The sequence below is a fragment of the Scylla paramamosain genome, chromosome 12 (genome assembly GCF_035594125.1).
Source record: "Scylla paramamosain isolate STU-SP2022 chromosome 12, ASM3559412v1, whole genome shotgun sequence".
Lineage (NCBI taxonomy): Eukaryota > Metazoa > Arthropoda > Malacostraca > Decapoda > Portunidae > Scylla > Scylla paramamosain.
This window is the reverse complement of record NC_087162.1, coordinates 6,277,057-6,294,902: the sequence shown is the minus strand read 5'-3', so window position 1 is coordinate 6,294,902 and position 17,846 is coordinate 6,277,057. Positions and strand designations below refer to the sequence as shown.

The following is a 17,846-nucleotide window of genomic DNA, read 5'->3' as shown; positions in this document are numbered from 1 at the left end:
GTACTTTATAATCGAAAATACAGCTAATTTTAGTGTACTTATTACCACAATATTTTTTGGAACTATTGCTTACCAATTCATGTATAAAATTTACTCAGAGTAGGTCTGTCAAGTAAAAATAAGGTGTGTAATAAAGCTGTATAGAGAGGAGAGAGAGAGAGAGAGAGAGAGAGAGAGAGAGAGAGAGAGAGAGAGAGAGAGAGAGAGAGAGAGAGAGAGAGAGAAACACGAAGATGATGAAAATAATGTGCATTTTCCCATTAATGAGAATCATGAAAAAGAAAAAAATGATTCTTGAAAATCCCAACTTACCAATAAAAAAAATTTTAAAAATAAATAAATAAATAAATAAAATAAAATAAAAATTAGTCGAGGTGATGCCGAAACCTCTATGTGATCCCGTGATATTGCAATACGAAATTAGGTTAACTTTCGGTCTTTATTTTTATCTATATTTTCTGATTATATTTTCTGGGTTGTGTGGTTTGGTTTAGTGATGGGCATAATGCACTGTATGTTCGACGGAAATACAAGCTGAGCCAATACTATTGCAGCACGCACTGCCGGTCACCGGAGGCCACGTAGCAATGCATACACCTCTGATAACCTGCAATTTTCAGATATTTCATTAAGGCACATAAGTTCATTATTTGATGATCCATACTACAGAGCAAATACTTTTAAATTCACCATGTCCGTGGATGAGTGAAATTTGAATTCGTTGCCGCAAATCAACTTTTTTGACATTTCGGCTCAAAATATTATTTCCAATAGCCGAAAACTTTTAAGCATATAATAATTTCTCGGCAATTTGAACTTATTATAAGGAGATAAAATAACGTGTTTAGTAAAGATTTATGGCTGCGGAAAGAGAAGAGGAAAGGTTATGAAAAGACACGGCCGAGGTGCATGAGTTGCCTTCCGTCAGCTGTTCGTGGTCAGCGGACTTGGGCTTCCAACACTATGGATATCTTATTTCATTGTGCCATAGTCGTGTTTTCACTCATTATTTCTTCCACATCTGCTGGGGAGTGGAGGACGCACGATTATGTGGTGAGGGAGCACTCCTTGGTGAAGCCTTATCAAGGTAAGAATACTAATATGAGAAGTGAAGCTTGGCTGTTGACGTGACTTGGCCCCGGCCCTAATCACTATCTGATGCACCAAGAGATCCACGTGTATTGTGATCATTTATGGTCATACATAGAAGGATTTGAATTGTACCAGAATTAAAGCACCATTGTGAAGCTTGGGATAAAGTTATTTGGTGGAAATTATTGTTAAATGCATCAGTTCTTATGTGGATTTTGAGATCTTGGTATCATATCATTGACTTTTAGTTTATTATTATTGTGTGTGCAGAGTTAAAATATACGTAACATTATAACAGTATATGCAAAGTTAAGTTATGTGTAATCAAACAGTCTAACAAAATCTGAACAAAAATCTCGAGTGAAAAAATTGTGAATCTCCAACTGCAAATTAGGTATAATGTCAGGAACCCTAGACACCCATAAGAAATGATGTGCTCAGGAATGGCTTCCAAGAGGACCATTCAAGTAAGTGCTTATTCATGCAAATGTTTAATCAAGAAGAACATAGATGTAATAACTTGCACACACATTAAGTCAAAAGAATAATAAGATTATCTGAGGAAAGAAAGGAAATGGTAAAATTTTCCTTATTTTTCCTATTTTCTTTTGTTTTCCTCCTACTTTTCTCAGTATTCATAGGCATGGGCATACAGGAATATTCCCCACACCTTTCCAGCCATAGGAATACCAAATTAACGGTGAATTAAGGTGGACAAATGGTAAAATATGAAGGTAAGTTAAGAAAACTTGCCTCCGAGTCACATTAGTTAAAAATTATGGTAAATTTATAGTTTAAGCCAATGTCCCCAATCTCTACCCACGGCCCCCCAATCCCTCAAGCAAGCTTGGGGGCCTGTGGGGAACCTAACCTAACCTAACCTGCCCGCGGCAGCTTATGGGTACTTATAGAGACTTCCTATTGGTGCAACTCGTGGTGTTAAGTGGTGGTAGCACGTGATTGGCCTGAGGAATTATAGACACAGTGATCCTATCCAGCAGCTACCCACAATTCAAAGCATTAAACAACTGAAGTTCAGGGCAACAATACACCATTTATGTTTACCTGTGGACTTAGAAAAAGTTGAGAGCGCTGTGCATTCCCAGGCCTATTGTGGCGTTATTATTAATTTCCGACAAGTAGTGTAATCATTAGAAATGATGTGAATAGTGAGAAGAACAAAATGAGGTAGGTTATTACCACGTAGTGTGTAATGGCTTAAACTATAATAAAACCAAAATTATTGGAGTGACTTTCTTTCTCAGTTATTACCTGTAATTGTTTTTTTTTTTTTTTTTTTTTCCTTTACAAGTAACTTCATTCGCTTTATATGGGTAGTTACTCAGGGTAACCACATTAATGTCCTGCCACGGTGGGAACCATTCAAAAAGGTGTCATCCTCTTCACAAGAAAGTATACACTCAGATGGTCCTGACATTTAAACAAACATGTCCATCTACGTACAGTTCTCTCGTAGTTCTTTCTCTTATTATATGGAGTAGTATATCCTAGGTGCTTTACCCATTGAAAGAGTCTCTTCACATAAAGACTTAGGAATTTCAGTAGTTATTAATCAGACTCCACCAAAACATTAGATTCACAGCAGCAGAGGCAAGAGGCATTGCCAGTACATTGTTAGTCCACAGTCTGTCGTGTGCACCATTGATGACCTCCTGTTTTCAGACATCAGAGTTTAATGACTTTGTTTCCCCAATCAGGCAGACATGAAATTATTGGAATATGTTCATTGGTGGTGCAACAAGCAAGTGTGTGGTTTATCTCACTCATGCTGTCTTGATAGACTTTCCAGTATAAACATATTCTCAATCAAAGGAAGACCATTATGAAGCGACTTGATTTTATCTGCAAAATTTTTCATAGCACATCTGTAATAAAACAAGTTAAGATGTGAAGATGAGCTTACATTAGTTGAATAAATGATAATTGTGTGAAAGTGCTTGCCAGATCTAGTGGAGTGTGAGGCAGAGTGTAATGACAGACACAGCCTGGTGGCACACCAATGAAAGAACATTGTAAAGAGCAATTAAATGGGGTACTGGGATCTCTTCCCAGTATTTTTACTTTTCTCTGAGTTTTCTCACCAGGAGAATCTCAGACTGGTATATGAATAGACAGACAGGTAGATAGATGCTTTTGAGAATGAGGTGTCATAATTAGGATGTCTACACAATATGGTTTCAGTTTAGGCTTCATACATTTTTCATTGAACTTTATCTCTAGAAATCTTAACCAAGGTTTTCATTATGTGCCCTGATTTTCTAAGGCCACAGACTTAGAAGTCAGGGGGACTTGATTTGGCTTCATATCTGTTCTAATCTCATGATGGTTTTTATTTATATATATATATATATATATATATATATATATATATATATATATATATATATATATATATATATATATATATATATATATATATATATATATATATATATATATATATATATATATACACACACACACACACACACACACACACTTTTTTTCTTACTTAATGTTTTTTCTTACTTAATGTGGAGCTTCTTAGAAAGTAACTCCTTCACTCACATTAATGTGAATATCTTGTTTTCACAGGTATGGGCACTAGCATACCTTACTGGGACTTTCTTGGGACCACAATGGTGACCAACAATTACATCAGACTAACAGGTGACATTCAGAGCAACGTGGAGCAGTGTGGAACACAGTAGGATGTTACTTGCGGAACTGGGAAATGCAGATACATTTCAAAGTCCATGGACGAGGGAAGGACCTATTTGGTGATGGATTTGCCTTTTGGTAGGTGATTTAAAAACTTAATTGTCATGGTTCTAAGGGACACATTCCAGGTCAAAATAGTACAGCTACTTCATTAGTTTTATTAGGATTAGGGACCATGACTCGTATCTTTCTCTCACCTTACAGTACTATTTTCAAGGTTATAGGTTCCTTGATTACTAATTAATTATTTTGAAAAAATAATTTTAATACAGAATTATATTGAACTCTTGCTTTTTTTGACAAATTGTCATCTGGTACATTCTTCATTTTCAGATTTTTTTTTTTTTTTTTTTTTTTAGATTCTCATCTGGATATGTTTTTACCTTAACTTTGTGAAGAATTTTCTAAACACTGGTGAAGAAAATATTGTATACAATTTTTTTTTTTTTTTTTTTTTTTTTTTTTTTGATGATCTTGCTATGTTCAGACTTTACTAAGAGCTACTATCTCTAAAGGTACGTGAAGGATCCTATGCAAGAAGGAGAGGTGTTTGGTAGCAAGGATTACTTCAGTGGCCTGGCAGTCATATTGGACACCTACAGCAATCACAATGGACCTCATAATGTAAGTTTGGAAGTTGTATGATAAGAACAAGTTCCAGACAGACAAAGCAACAGACAGGTGGGGGGGGGGGCAACTGACAAGCAGCCAGGCTGACATATGCCATATAGATGTATCATTTCCTTCAGTTATTATTATGTCTCACTAAAAATTAATGTTAATCAGCCAAACTCTTCATGTTCATATATTTTTACTCTACAGTATTTTCATGACTTGAATTTCCTGTCTTTTCACATTATTATGCCTTCCTTCCTCCCTCCTATCCCCTGGTTTCATTCTTGGCTATTCTTTTGCAGAGCTACTCTCTCTCTCTCTCTCTCTCTCTCTCTCTCTCTCTCTCTCTCTCTCTCTCTCTCTCTCTCTCTCTCTCTCTCTCTCTCTCTCTCTCTCTCTCTCTCTCTCTCTCTCTCTCTCTCTCTCTCTCTCTCTCTCTCTCTCTCTCTCTCTGTGCTAGCTTACCACTCAGCCATCTGTCTTCTTGCCCTTGATTAACAGTTTAATGGTAAAGGAGATTTCAAGTGATTGTAAAAGGAGTAAGAAAGGTAAAGAAATTTTTGAGTAATGTAAAGTTTTTAGTGTGTTTCATTATTCATGTCATTTGAACTCCTGTAAAGTCTTGTGCATATTAAAGCTCAGCACAAATTTTCTCTTTTCTGTACAGCATGGCCACCCATATATCTCTGCAATGATTAACAATGGCAGCCTTCACTACGACCATGACCGGGATGGTACCCACACCCAGTTGAGTGCTGGCTGTGTGTCTAAATTCAGGAACCTTGACCATGACACATTTATTTCAATTAAGTATGTCCATGACACACTGACAGGTGGGTATCTATTTGGTTGTTATGATCAGTACCTTTAAAGTTAACATATAAGAGGTTGACCATTGAGGAGATTACATACAGTGGAACCTCGGTTCTCAAACATAATTCGTTCCTGAATGCAGTTCAAAATCCTAAATGTTTAACAATTGAAATTACTTTATCCCATAGGAATCAATGTAAAATGTATTAATCTGTTCCTGGACACCAGTCCACCCTGTCTTAGCTTTTGACAGATGCTCCCACTGCCAAAATGGCTGCTTCACATCTCCAGCTCACAAATTATTTATCCAGAAAGGATGTATTGTGAATGAACTTAGTGACACAGAACTCATCACGCAGGTATTCTCTTTATCACTGATCTAGTGAGGGAAGCCTTAAAGAATGACAAAAAGAGGAGCAACCCACTTACCACCAAACTGAAGGTGATCATAACACTTAAATACCTTGCTGTTAGGAAAAGTTGCTGGGAAAATGCAGTTGTGCAGTAAGGATGGCATTGTGGGTCACCAAGCAAGCCACAGGTGGATCGAGATTACTCCTGAGCTAGCAGAAAACCATTTACATCAAGGCTTTTCAATAAGATCACATTTACCTTATTTCAAAGATTGAATTACTGTTTTACTCTGTGTCTGTCTTCCAAATATATAGAAATTAAGTAAATATTTATAGAAACTATAAATTAGCAATAAATGGCAGCTTTTACTATGTCTTTTGATGTTTGAAATCAAGTAACTTTGTCCTAGAACTGAATTATGGTACCACAACCGAAGCAATTATGAATTCAAAATTTGGTTCGAAAACTGATTTGTTCGAAAAGGTAGGCGTTCAGTAACCAAGGTTCCACTGTGTGTGTGTGTATATTATATATATATATATATATATATATATATATATATATATATATATATATATATATATATATATATATATAATATATATATATATATATATATATAAATAGGGGAGGAGGCAGTAGGCACCTGCCGAAATGACACTCAACTGCCCCCCTCTTCTACACTGAACATCCTCGGTCTGTCCTTTACATATAATCTGAACTGGAAACTTCACTTCTTATCTCTAGATAATACATTTTCTATGAAGTTAAGCGTTCAGAGACATCTCCACCAGTTTTTCTCACCCCCACCCCGCCAACTGCTAACTCTGTACAAGGGCCTTATCTGTCCATGTATGGAGTATGCTTCACAGGTCTTGGGGGGGTTCCATTCATACCGCTCTTCTAGACAGGGTGGAATCAAAAGCTTTTCGTCTCATCAACTCCTCTCCTCTAACTGACTGTCTTCACCCTCTCTCTCATCGCCGCAGTGTTGCATCTCTAGCTATCTTCTACCGCTATTTTCATGCTAACTATTCTGATCTTGCTAACTGCATGCCTCCCCTCCTTCCACAACCTCACTGCACAAGACTTCTTTCTCTCGCCCCTATTCTGTCCATCTCTCTAATGCAAGAATCAACTAGTATTCTCAATCATTCATCCCTTTCTCTGGTAAACTCTGGAACTCCCTGCATGCTTCTGTATTTCCACCTTCCTATGACTTGAATTCCTTCAAGAGGGAGGTTTCAAGACGCTTATCCTTCAATTTTTTTACTACCACTTTGGACCCTTTTCTGGGACTGGCATCTCATTGGGCTTTTATTTTTTTATTGGATTTTTGTTGCCCTTGGCCAGTGTCCCTCCTACATAAAACAAATATATATATATATATATATATATATATATATATATATATATATATATATATATATATATATATATATATATATATATATATATATATATATATATATAGAACCAAGGGGAAAAAATTCATTGCTTCCAGGAAACCAGAAAATAATATAAAAAATTCCACCAATTTTGAAAATACATCAAAATAAGCACATTTGCCTTACTGCATTTGAGATAATACAACAAATATATGCAGTACCCTCACAAGTTTCATGCTGAGTCCTAAATTCTTACCATCCCAAGTTTCACTCTGCTTTGACAAGTATGGGTCACATTTACCTACTATTGGCATCGTGCATAGATAGACAGTAAATCCCACCTAAGTCAGATCTCTCTCTCTCTCTCTCTCTCTCTCTCTCTCTCTCTCTCTCTCTCTCTCTCTCTCTCTCTCTCTCTCTCTCTCTCTCTCTCTCTCTCTCTCTCTCTCTCTCTCTCTCTCTCTCTCTCTCTCGTGTGTGTGTGAAAGTAAGAACAATCTTTAGGATTGCTAAATAGAATGAGACAGATTAAGAATGAAAATGGAATTATGTATACAAGGAGAAAAGTGAGAAAATATGAAACAAAAATTACCTAAAATGAGAGAGAGAGAGAGAGAGAGAGAGAGAGAGAGAGAGAGAGAGAGAGAGAGAGAGAGAGAGAGAGAGAGCAAGGTTTCATTCCCTTGTCCCTTATCTCTGACAGATAAGGGGGAGGGGAGGTGACAGGGAGGGAGGTTTGAGACAAGATGAAAGAAGGGAGAGGAAAGGAAAAAAGGGAGGAAGGGACAGGCAGCAGATAGGTGAGCAGTGGTTTGCTCAGCTGGTGAGTTAGTTTTGCGAGTTTTAGTTTGTTATTCCAGTTAAATTTTTATTAAAATATCATTGCTCACATGAATGGCAAGTTCATCTTGCTAGTTTTAATTTGTTATTCTGATCAAATTTTTCATGAAATTCAGTGCTTGCATGAGTGGCAAGGTACGCCAGTTTTGGTATGTTATTCCGATTAAATATTTATTAAAACTTCAGTGCATTATTGCAGTTGTACGTTGTGACAACCATGCATTGTTGCATACCCTACTGTATATGGATAGATAGATGTGCGTGTGTGTGTGTGTGTGTGTGTGTGTAAATTGAATTGAATTTAATTTGATTTATTGAGTAAGCTCAGACTTTATATAAAAGTATGGAGCACAGCTTTCCAGAAAAAGAATACAAACACTATAAATTATATACAGAATGTGCATAATATTACATAAAAAAAAACACATACAAATGAAATACACTGTAAGCAATGGCAAAAATGAATTAAAAAAATGTGTATGCATATATAATGATACATACTATTACTAATTAAGAAATTAGAAAAACTATTGACCTGTTTTGCACACTATTTATCTAAACATGCGTAGCACCATCCTCAGAAACAAAGATAATTTCTTCATCACACTTGAACTTATACTTTGCATGAACAAAACATATTTGAATTGTGTTGGCCTATTTATATAATAATTTGGTATATACATATTATGCAACCTAACAATTTCCACATCTGTACATTCAAAAAGAACATGAAATTCATCTCCTACTACCTCAACATTACACTTGTTACATATCCTATCTTCTCTACTGACACCTTGATACCTACCAACATTTACAGGAAGTCTATTATTAAAAGTTCTAAATTCTTCACTCTTTTTAGATTTGCCTTATATTTCCTGCTTTTCTCGATCATGTTGTTAAAATTTACACTACTTCTATGCAAATGATGCCTCTGTCTAGCTTTATGGTATTCCTTTCTAGATGCCCAGCACTCTTTATCATATCCCACTGAGGTGGCATTATTGGACTTTTTAATGAATTATCTTTTCTTATATGGTGGGAAAGTTGCAAGTGCCAGCTCAATCAGTATTTGTTTTAAATCTAGATTAAGATCATCCATGGGTAATTCATCCACTTTTGCAATCAGTTCATTTATCTTAGTTTCATCAATATTACTCGCATATAGAAATTGTTTTTTCAACATTCCATTTACTTGGCCTTACACTTGATTGTCTTGATTCCTGTGCCTCTCGGTTTACAACAAGCACCGTACTTTGTATCTTACATTTGATTCTTGCATGTAGTCCACAGTGTACATCAGACCACAAAGGTTCATAATCTAATAATTTAAAAACTACAACATACTTCATAATCACAGGTGATCCTAGAAAATAGTCAATAGTTGTATTGTGTGTGGTAGTAGGTTTGCCAATGCTGAAGTCCTTCCCTAACCTTCCATTAAATATAAAAACTTGATGATTCTTACAAACATCCAACAACTTTTTCCCATATGAATTCCTATCTGGGGTTAGGTCCTGGTTTGCTCTAGTCTCAGTTATTCCAAAATCAGTTAAACTTACAGACACATGGTCCTCAGCAGCATCAGAAGGAACATCAGACATAGTGAGAGTGTGAGCATTAAAATCGCCACAAAGTACATGCACATAATCATCATATGATTAAGTAAGCAAAAAATCATCCAGCTCATCATAGTGTTCTTCATTACCATATCTAGAGTGTGAGGGAGGAATGTAAACACAGCTTATTACCAGTTCTCTACCAAAATTTATACTACTTCTATCAACTTTAACTGAAAGTAAAGAATCATAAGTGTTACTAATATGCCTCCACTTAAAACTAGCATTTTTTCTTGATGGCCATGAGTAAACCTCCAGATTTAAACCTGCTTAATTTGCTTCTGTTCTTAAAGACAATGTCAAAGCCAATATTTTCCATATTATTTTTTACATTAATCATATCAGTATCATCACACTTAGTTTCACATAAACAAATCACATCATAATCTTTAATAAAGTTAACAAAATCCATAGATAAAAACTTTGACATGATACCACAAACATTAAGAGACAACACATTAATATAATCCAGGGGAGGAACAAACTGAACAGAGTTAATATTATTTACATTAACACTGTTATCATGCCCAAGTATGTGCTGTGCCCCAGCATCATCCTAGGCCCTTGTTAAGTGATCTAGATTTAAGCTTTTCCAATCAGGAGTAGAAATACCAAGTCATCTGGACAGTTTATAACTACAGGTCTACCCCCACTGTGCAACCATGGAAGAATGCTCCCCTCCCTTGTGGACACATTTTTCACTGTTTCTTGCTCCTTAACCATATTCAACATTTTAGCCCTTAAGGAGGTCATGTCATCATTTATATACACTTTTCTTTGCCTACCTTTGAGTTTTTTCTTATTTTGCATAATTTCATTTCTTTTCTTTCGGTGGCAAAACCTCACAATCACTGGCCTACCTCCCTTCCTGGCCCTCCCCAAACGGTGAACAACAGAAATGTCATCCTGCTCAATTTTCACTCCAATAGTATCAGCAAGTTCTATAACTTTAGCTTCCAGCACCTTCTCACTTTCGTCCTCTTCTTCCTCTAGTCCAGAAACACGTAAGTTCTCCCTTCGGGAGTACTGCTCCATCTTTTCGTTTTCATACTTGAGCAGAGGCAATTCCTCTGCATTACTGCGATCTTGTTTTCTAATTTATCACTGAATTCCTTGAAAGCAGTAGATACAACCGTAGATACAGCAACTGAAATTATGTTGGCCAGGCTGGGCAGCATAACAACAACTGCATCCTTAATCGTCTTACTTACACTTCTGCTTTCCCTACCATCAATGCTGCTGATTATATTAGCAAGCTCGTTTTCTACCTTTGTCTTCACTAATTCTTCAAGTTTAGACCCAATGAAGTGTGCCATTGTTGTGTGGAGTTCAACAATAGAATTTCTTTACATGTATAGGTCGGTGAGGGTGGTACAGTATATAATAAAATACATACATTATATTGTAGAGAATGCACTAATTACAATATGTATAGTGGGACTTACTCTACACATTATCAAAACACTGAAAATTGTACTTCAAGTAATACATGACACTTTTAAAGTGGAAATGGAGGAATGTCTCCCCTTTTATAATTCCTGATCAAAATATTTTACTAAATAAAATTCTTATAAAACCATACTGAACAAATTAAGAACTAACATTAAGATTAGTTCAAGTGAAAACAATAAATTGGCTGCAGAACTTTCACTACAACAGATCATATACCTCAGTGGGCAATGCAATGGTACCACAGAGACCCTGTTCTCCTACTGGAACAGGAGTGTGTAGGCTGATGAGCCTTTATGAGGTAGAACAAAAAAAAAAAAAAAAAAAACCTTGTTTACCTTCTGTGGCTCACAACAGTACAGGGAAGACTTGATAATACCTTCAGTACTGGCAGTAGAGATGTTACTCAGGCCCTGTAACATGTCACATCAGTAGTCAGGTACTCAGAAGTTCATTTGAAAGCAGTAGTAGCTCCCAGGTTATGGTCGTATCGGAGAAACTCCCTCAAAATATAGAGCTGTCTCAGGTACCTCCTCAGCGTCACCCAGTGTGTTTGTGTGTGTGTGTCTGTTGAAATTTGTAATTATTCAAATATGTACTGAATGTTTTTGTTCATTCTATCCCCGATTTGTGTTTTAGTTTCCACAGATATTGACAACAAGCAGGAGTTCAGGCAGTGCTTCTCTGTGTCTGGGGTAAAGCTTCCTGTTGGTTACTTCCTGGGTGTGTCAGCAGCCACAGGTGACCTCAGTGATACCCATGACATCATCTCCCTCAAGATGTTTGATCTCTCCACACCTGATGATGTAAGCCAAAGCATGTTTACAATGAAACCATTATATACTGACCATTTAGGTGTGGCCATTTTGGAGATTCCTCTGTCCCATTACTCTGCTAAATTTATCTTTGTTTAATATGTTAATTATTCATTGCTTCAAAATTAATCTGAATACATGCACTTTTAATAAGAGTGAAAAATACTAAAAATGTTTTGCTTTTAGTGATGATAGCAATGGTTTAGGTATATGGGACCCAACACCTAATTTTTGGGAGTTGCTAAGGTCATACAGTGACTGTACACCATAGGTCAGGTGGAGGGGAGTGGCTGAGGTCACTTTCTCTCAGGACACCATCCACAGTGGAAACTTATACATATGGCATGTGCCCTTGTGTGCTTCACTGTCACAAGAAAGGACATATTTACAGTGAAAATTAGTATTTTTTTTTTAGAAGACAATGCTAATAGAGGGCCTTTAATTCCAACCTCAAGAGAAGTTGCTCCAGTGTCATCTCAGCAGCTGATTTGTCAAATCTGTCAGATGTGCTCCAGGTTCAAGCAGGATTGTGTGAGACAGCTGTCATCAGAACAGCCTGTATTTGCATCACTACCAAAAGACTACAGTGCTGTGACAAATATTGACGAGTGAGAGGAGGAGGGAGAGGTGGCTATAGGATGGGGATTGTGAAGATGAAGGTATTCTCAGAGCAACCTAGGTGTGGTGCAGTGTCATCTCAGCAGCTGATTTGTCAAATCTGTCAGATGAGAAGACAGTACAATTGAGAGCTGAATTCCCAAGGAGGCCACGTGTAAATGCTCAGTACGAAGCAGTTTGAGGTTTTGATTTAGCATCATTAGAACAGTTCAAGTTCGTAGTAAAGGAAGAGGATGCCAAATGCAGTATCTATCCATTTATTCATATACGAGTATCTATCCCCGTTAAATGCCTTGTTCCTGGAAACTCTTGCAAGATGTAGGGTAATCTTCATTGATTGGATTTGTCAAATGATTGTTATGATGTTATAGTTTTTATACAAATGGTAAAAAATTGTCATGTGATTAATGTCACCACATACAGTATTATAACCATACCTCTGATTTACAGGACATACTGGAGGAACGTGTCAACATAATGCCCTCTGCTTCATTTTTTGAAGCTCCTAGAGGTAAGGTTCTTACTGAAACCTTTTCATTATGTCAGCTACTGTGGAAAGTATTGAGCTCATTTCAAGAGCTGAGTTTTTTTTCTAAGTTAAGTAGTGATAATTGGCCTACAGAGATACATTAATTTAGTAGATTTTCTTACCACATAGTACGTTATAATTATTTTTTCACTTCAGTTTTATTATGCTGTTGACAATTTTTTAATGCATTATGATTATTTTCTAATGTAACACTGAGAAGTTTATCTGAAGGCAGGAAAATATGCCATTCCCTCACATGAGATAAAACCCTTGATTGGGAGAAGGAAGTACAACACCTTAAACATAGGGACAGTAATGATCATCAGGGTCCAAGATAAATAGGGTCTTTGTATCTTTACTCACTTCATTTTCATTTTATAAAATATACACTACTGCCAGATGAATCATTTGCCTCCCCACCAAATGGGCAAAGACAACCTTAAGTGGACTTTTTGATATATCTGTATTTATTTTAGTGATAGATATCTAATTAAATCTTCTCTAGAATATAGTGTTGAGTTGGTGGTAAGATAATACACTTTTTTTCCACCAGATCATGTGGAGGATCCAAAGCCTTCCTCCCTGAGTACTGGCAAGCAGGTGCTGCTGTTGATAGTGGGTGTAGTCCTCATCTGTGCCTGTGTTTTCATAGGGGGACTCATCTACTCCAAACAACAAGAGCAACAACGCAAGAGATTTTACTAAGATGTGGCTTGTAAAATGTGTGTGTGTGTGTGTGTGTGTGTGTGTGTGTGTGTGTGTGTGTGTTTGTGTTTGTGTGTGTGTGTGTGTGCGCGCACATGAGCGCACATAGTTTGTTTTTTTATTTTGATTGCAGGTTCATGCATTCACTTTTTTAGCTCAAATAATCCTTAATTTCAATTTCATCTCATGGAATTTAAATTATTTTAAAGGTAAGCACTTCTTGAGATTACAATTTGCAAGTGTGTATATTTTGGAATGAGGCTTAGATTGGTAGGAAGCTGTGTACATTGGTATGTATATTAGTGAGCACTTGTGATGTAACTGGACTTTTTTTTGACATGAGAAATGTGTGTTGAACATCTTTAAGTATTATCTGTACCTACTAAAAAATCAGTTCTCAAAGGAAAGCATGTAGGGCATTAGACTCATGAGATGCAAATCTTGCCAGGATTGTTCGTTTGTTGTCCATCAATTCTGTAGTGTCTAAGTTTGGTTGGTATACTGTAGACAAAGACATTAGCCAGATAGACCATCCTGAGGTAATAAGGGAAGTGGGACCTGCCTAACTCTCATAAACCTGGACTATCTCACTATGGGTGCTGTGAATATACTAAATAACTTCTGATTTTTTGATTCTCCAGTGATTATAGGCTTGGGCCTTGGTTTGAGATTGTGTTGCTTAATTTTATTACCTGCTGGGCTAAGAATGTCAGTTTATTTTTGCCTAATTAGTCATGAGGCACCACTTGTTATTAGAAAGACTACCATACAACTTTATCAGTTGGATTTCTTGAAGGTAGTTATTTGTTACCTGTGGTTTTCTGTCAGTCAGATAAAATGTGTAACTCAGGAAACAGGTTTTAAGGAAATGGGTCAGCTTAATAAATAAAAAAAAAATTATAATTTGAAATTTGAGGTATGTTTCTTCTCCACTTACATGGTTAAATGTAATGGGCTTATTTATGAATGGCTTGAATTTGTTTTAGTGTTCTTTTCACTTCTTATGAGAGGTAATCCTTTTTGAAATTAAGCATTTGAAAAAAAGAATAAATTAATAAAAGTAATTAGGAAATAGGAATCCAGATGAAAACATTAAGTTCTTTTGTTAAGCAGATATCTCTCTCTCTCTCTCTCTCTCTCTCTCTCTCTCTCTCTCTCTCTCTCTCTCTCTCTCTCTCTCTCTCTCTCTCTCTCTCTCTCTCTTGGATGTTCATCTTGAGGTTCTGAATGTCTGCACTGATTAATTAATTACATGAAACCTCTTTAGTAACATCATTGTTTTTTACCTGCTATAATATTTTCTTTTACATAATGGTATTCAGTTTGCATACCATACCCCACCTTTTGACTAAGGCACATGTGCTTTCAGCCAGTAAATCACACCTTTTAAATAGGGCATATATGTTTCTTCCGGTGCTCCATTTTTGCCAATGCTTTTACAGGTCTGGTATGCTTGTGTTACATAACACATCTCATTTAATGTTTAATCATAAAAATAATGCATACAGAAGGAATATGCCTATCAAAGCATAATCCTTTTGTATGTTGCATAATGCCATAAGTAAACAACACAACAAAGGTAAGTGCACACTGGCACAGCAGCCCTCTAGGTGAGCTTATGACTCCCATGGTCTAACTGACATCTGGTAGGGCATACGTGATATTTCAGAATGTTGAAAAGTCCATGAAAATCCCCTTACAAATATTGAAAATCATCAGAATCTGGTCTTCACTGTGAACTTGCCATATGAAAATTGTATGATCCATATCAAAGATACATGGTCGAGTCTAAAGATATCCGATTTGTAAACTCATCTCTTGTTAAGAAATATGTCTGACCCAGAAGCTCCATCCTGTCACCTCATCCTCTTGGCAGGACAGGTGATTGGTACACTTTTGCCATTCCCTTATTTTTTTTATTTTATATTTTCAATGTTAATTAATTAGCCTTGTTCTAATTTCTGAAATCCCAGCCAGAGTATTGACTCATAAGAAAAATTGTGGAAATAGTATATTTATTTACATAATTGCATCAGTATGGCTGTTGGTGCACCACGTCTCCATAGGCAGAAATTTGGCAACCTGACGGAACATCAGCTGCATGCATTATCATGTTCCTATATCATTCTTCTGAGTCTTATGGGTTATATTTTCGTGTGGACTTTTTGTGTACCCTTTGGATGACTTATTATAAAATTCATTTCTCCACATTAGATTGTTAGTCTTATCAAGTTGTATGGATCCAATATGATATAATGATGCCAGGCATAACACAATTTTTTCAGTCATAAGCTTTTAAGCCAGTTTTGAAGGAGCTGTCATGTTAGTGCACACCCACCTTGAAGTTTAACATTTATGATGTAAATTATAACAGTTTTGTATGTGCTGTACATTTCTTAGAATTAGACTCGGTCTTTCATAAGATCTGTAGCTGAAACATTAGCGTATTTTTTATATGATGTAAAGTACCTGTAAGTTGTTAGAAATATTAGCAATTGATTATCATTAATATGCATATCAGGATAACTTGTCACAGGACATAATTTTGAAGATGTCCACTTACAGAAAGTATTTCTGTAATGTCTCATGAGGGAGACTCCATTCAAAACTTTAAAAAAAATTACAACAGAATGCTAAGGGATTTACATAACACATAATCCTGTCCATAATTTGTTGTAATATATAATTTAAGAAGGAATAACAGAATTGATTATCCTGTTTGTTTTTTATAGTGTAATATATGTAATCTAAGTAAGAAATTGCAACATTGAAGATGTTCTTATAATATTTTCAGTTTAGTATGTTTAATATAAGAAAGCAGGATACCCAAGAAGAAAGTATACATATACTTTCATGTAAGCCTAATTATTCCCACAAATACAAAATAGCAAAAAAAAGAGACAGGATACTATTGAAAGTACCATCCCTCTATTTATATAAAAAATTATATATATATATATATATATATATATATATATATATATATATATATGGGAAACTTTTTTTTTTTTATTGGAAAAAAGAGTTTCCCAAAGTGGAGTGGTAAGTTCTCCATTATCATCTTTGTATACCACAATATACAAGTGTCATGGACCCCTTTTGAGCATCATGGAAACAAAAGAAGTTGACCTGAGGGCAGGATAAATTAGCCAAGAGAGACCCTTGCTGTGGACTGAATCTCTGATTAGATAGTCACTTTAAAAACAAATCCAACACATTGCAAATTAACCAAAGACAAACACCACAGCCTGACTCTTGGTGGGCCAAAAATGTGTTTCTACACACTGAATCTAGAAATATGTTCAAAATCCATGTTTGCATAAGAAAGAAATTAATGAAAAGGATATCATCCATGACATATGGGGCTGTAGAATGTCAGTATTACCTGCACTGTAAAAGGCAACAAAAAGGAGGGGAGGATATTGGTGATTCTTGCAGTAAATTTAACATTTCAATTGCATTTTTTTTTTTTCCCTCTTGTATGCCATCTGGAAAAAGACAGTTTTATATTATATATATATATATATATATATATATATATATATATATATATATATATATATATATATATATATATATATATATATATATATATATATATAAAAGATTTTGTGCAACTTTTCACTTTTCTTGAAATTGACATTGAGAATAAAATTGTAGCATTTGAAACTCTTCCTTGAGTGGTATTGACTGCCCACATAAAATACCAGTTACTGCTTATGTGAATATATAAGTTTAATGTATCTTTATGGAGCATTTTAGCTCAGAGAAAATAGACTATACAAATATAGAAATAACTATCATTAAAAGTAAAATATGTCTTGGGAAGGAAAACAGAAAATTTTAGTTGGGATTTACTGCCTAGTTCTTAAAGTTCCCTCAAGGGGAAGGCATAACAGAGGTCTCCACATGCTGCTACTGTCCATACACTTAAAAACACTGCAACTTAAAAAAATCTTGTTTGAATTTTTTTCATCTACTGTAGAATCTAGTCTTTAAACTTTTTCAAAATGCCTCAAAGTTTTCTGAAAGATTGTACTTGTTCATCTCAAGTAAATTCATGCCTCTAGCACTGAATAAATGTCTTAATAAAGTACAACTGGTAAAGTTTTAATTTGTCAAGATTTCTGGTGGGGGAAGTTTATCATTCCCATTTATTTCAAGTGATTAGATATTTGACACATGCCACAGCCTGGCAGAGGAGTTTGGATGGGTGTAAAGAAAACTGAAGGATAATATAGGGAAAAGTACAATAATGAAGTGTACCAGGGAGGCAGTGGTAGGACGAATG

At 35.6% G+C, this 17,846-nt stretch overlaps 1 protein-coding gene across 1 annotated transcript; it reads left to right on the top strand.

Annotated features, from left to right (window-relative positions):
- Positions 1 to 898: 898 nt before the first annotated feature.
- LOC135105629 (vesicular integral-membrane protein VIP36-like) lies at positions 899 to 17,010 on the top strand. Its single transcript, XM_064013972.1, is given in 8 exon segments — positions 899 to 1,087; positions 3,688 to 3,777; positions 3,780 to 3,891; positions 4,329 to 4,437; positions 5,096 to 5,261; positions 11,528 to 11,694; positions 12,772 to 12,832; positions 13,404 to 17,010. Coding segments are annotated over 8 exon segments (1,035 nt in total). The 5' UTR covers positions 899 to 909; the 3' UTR covers positions 13,556 to 17,010.
- The last annotated feature ends 836 nt before the right edge of the window (positions 17,011 to 17,846 follow it).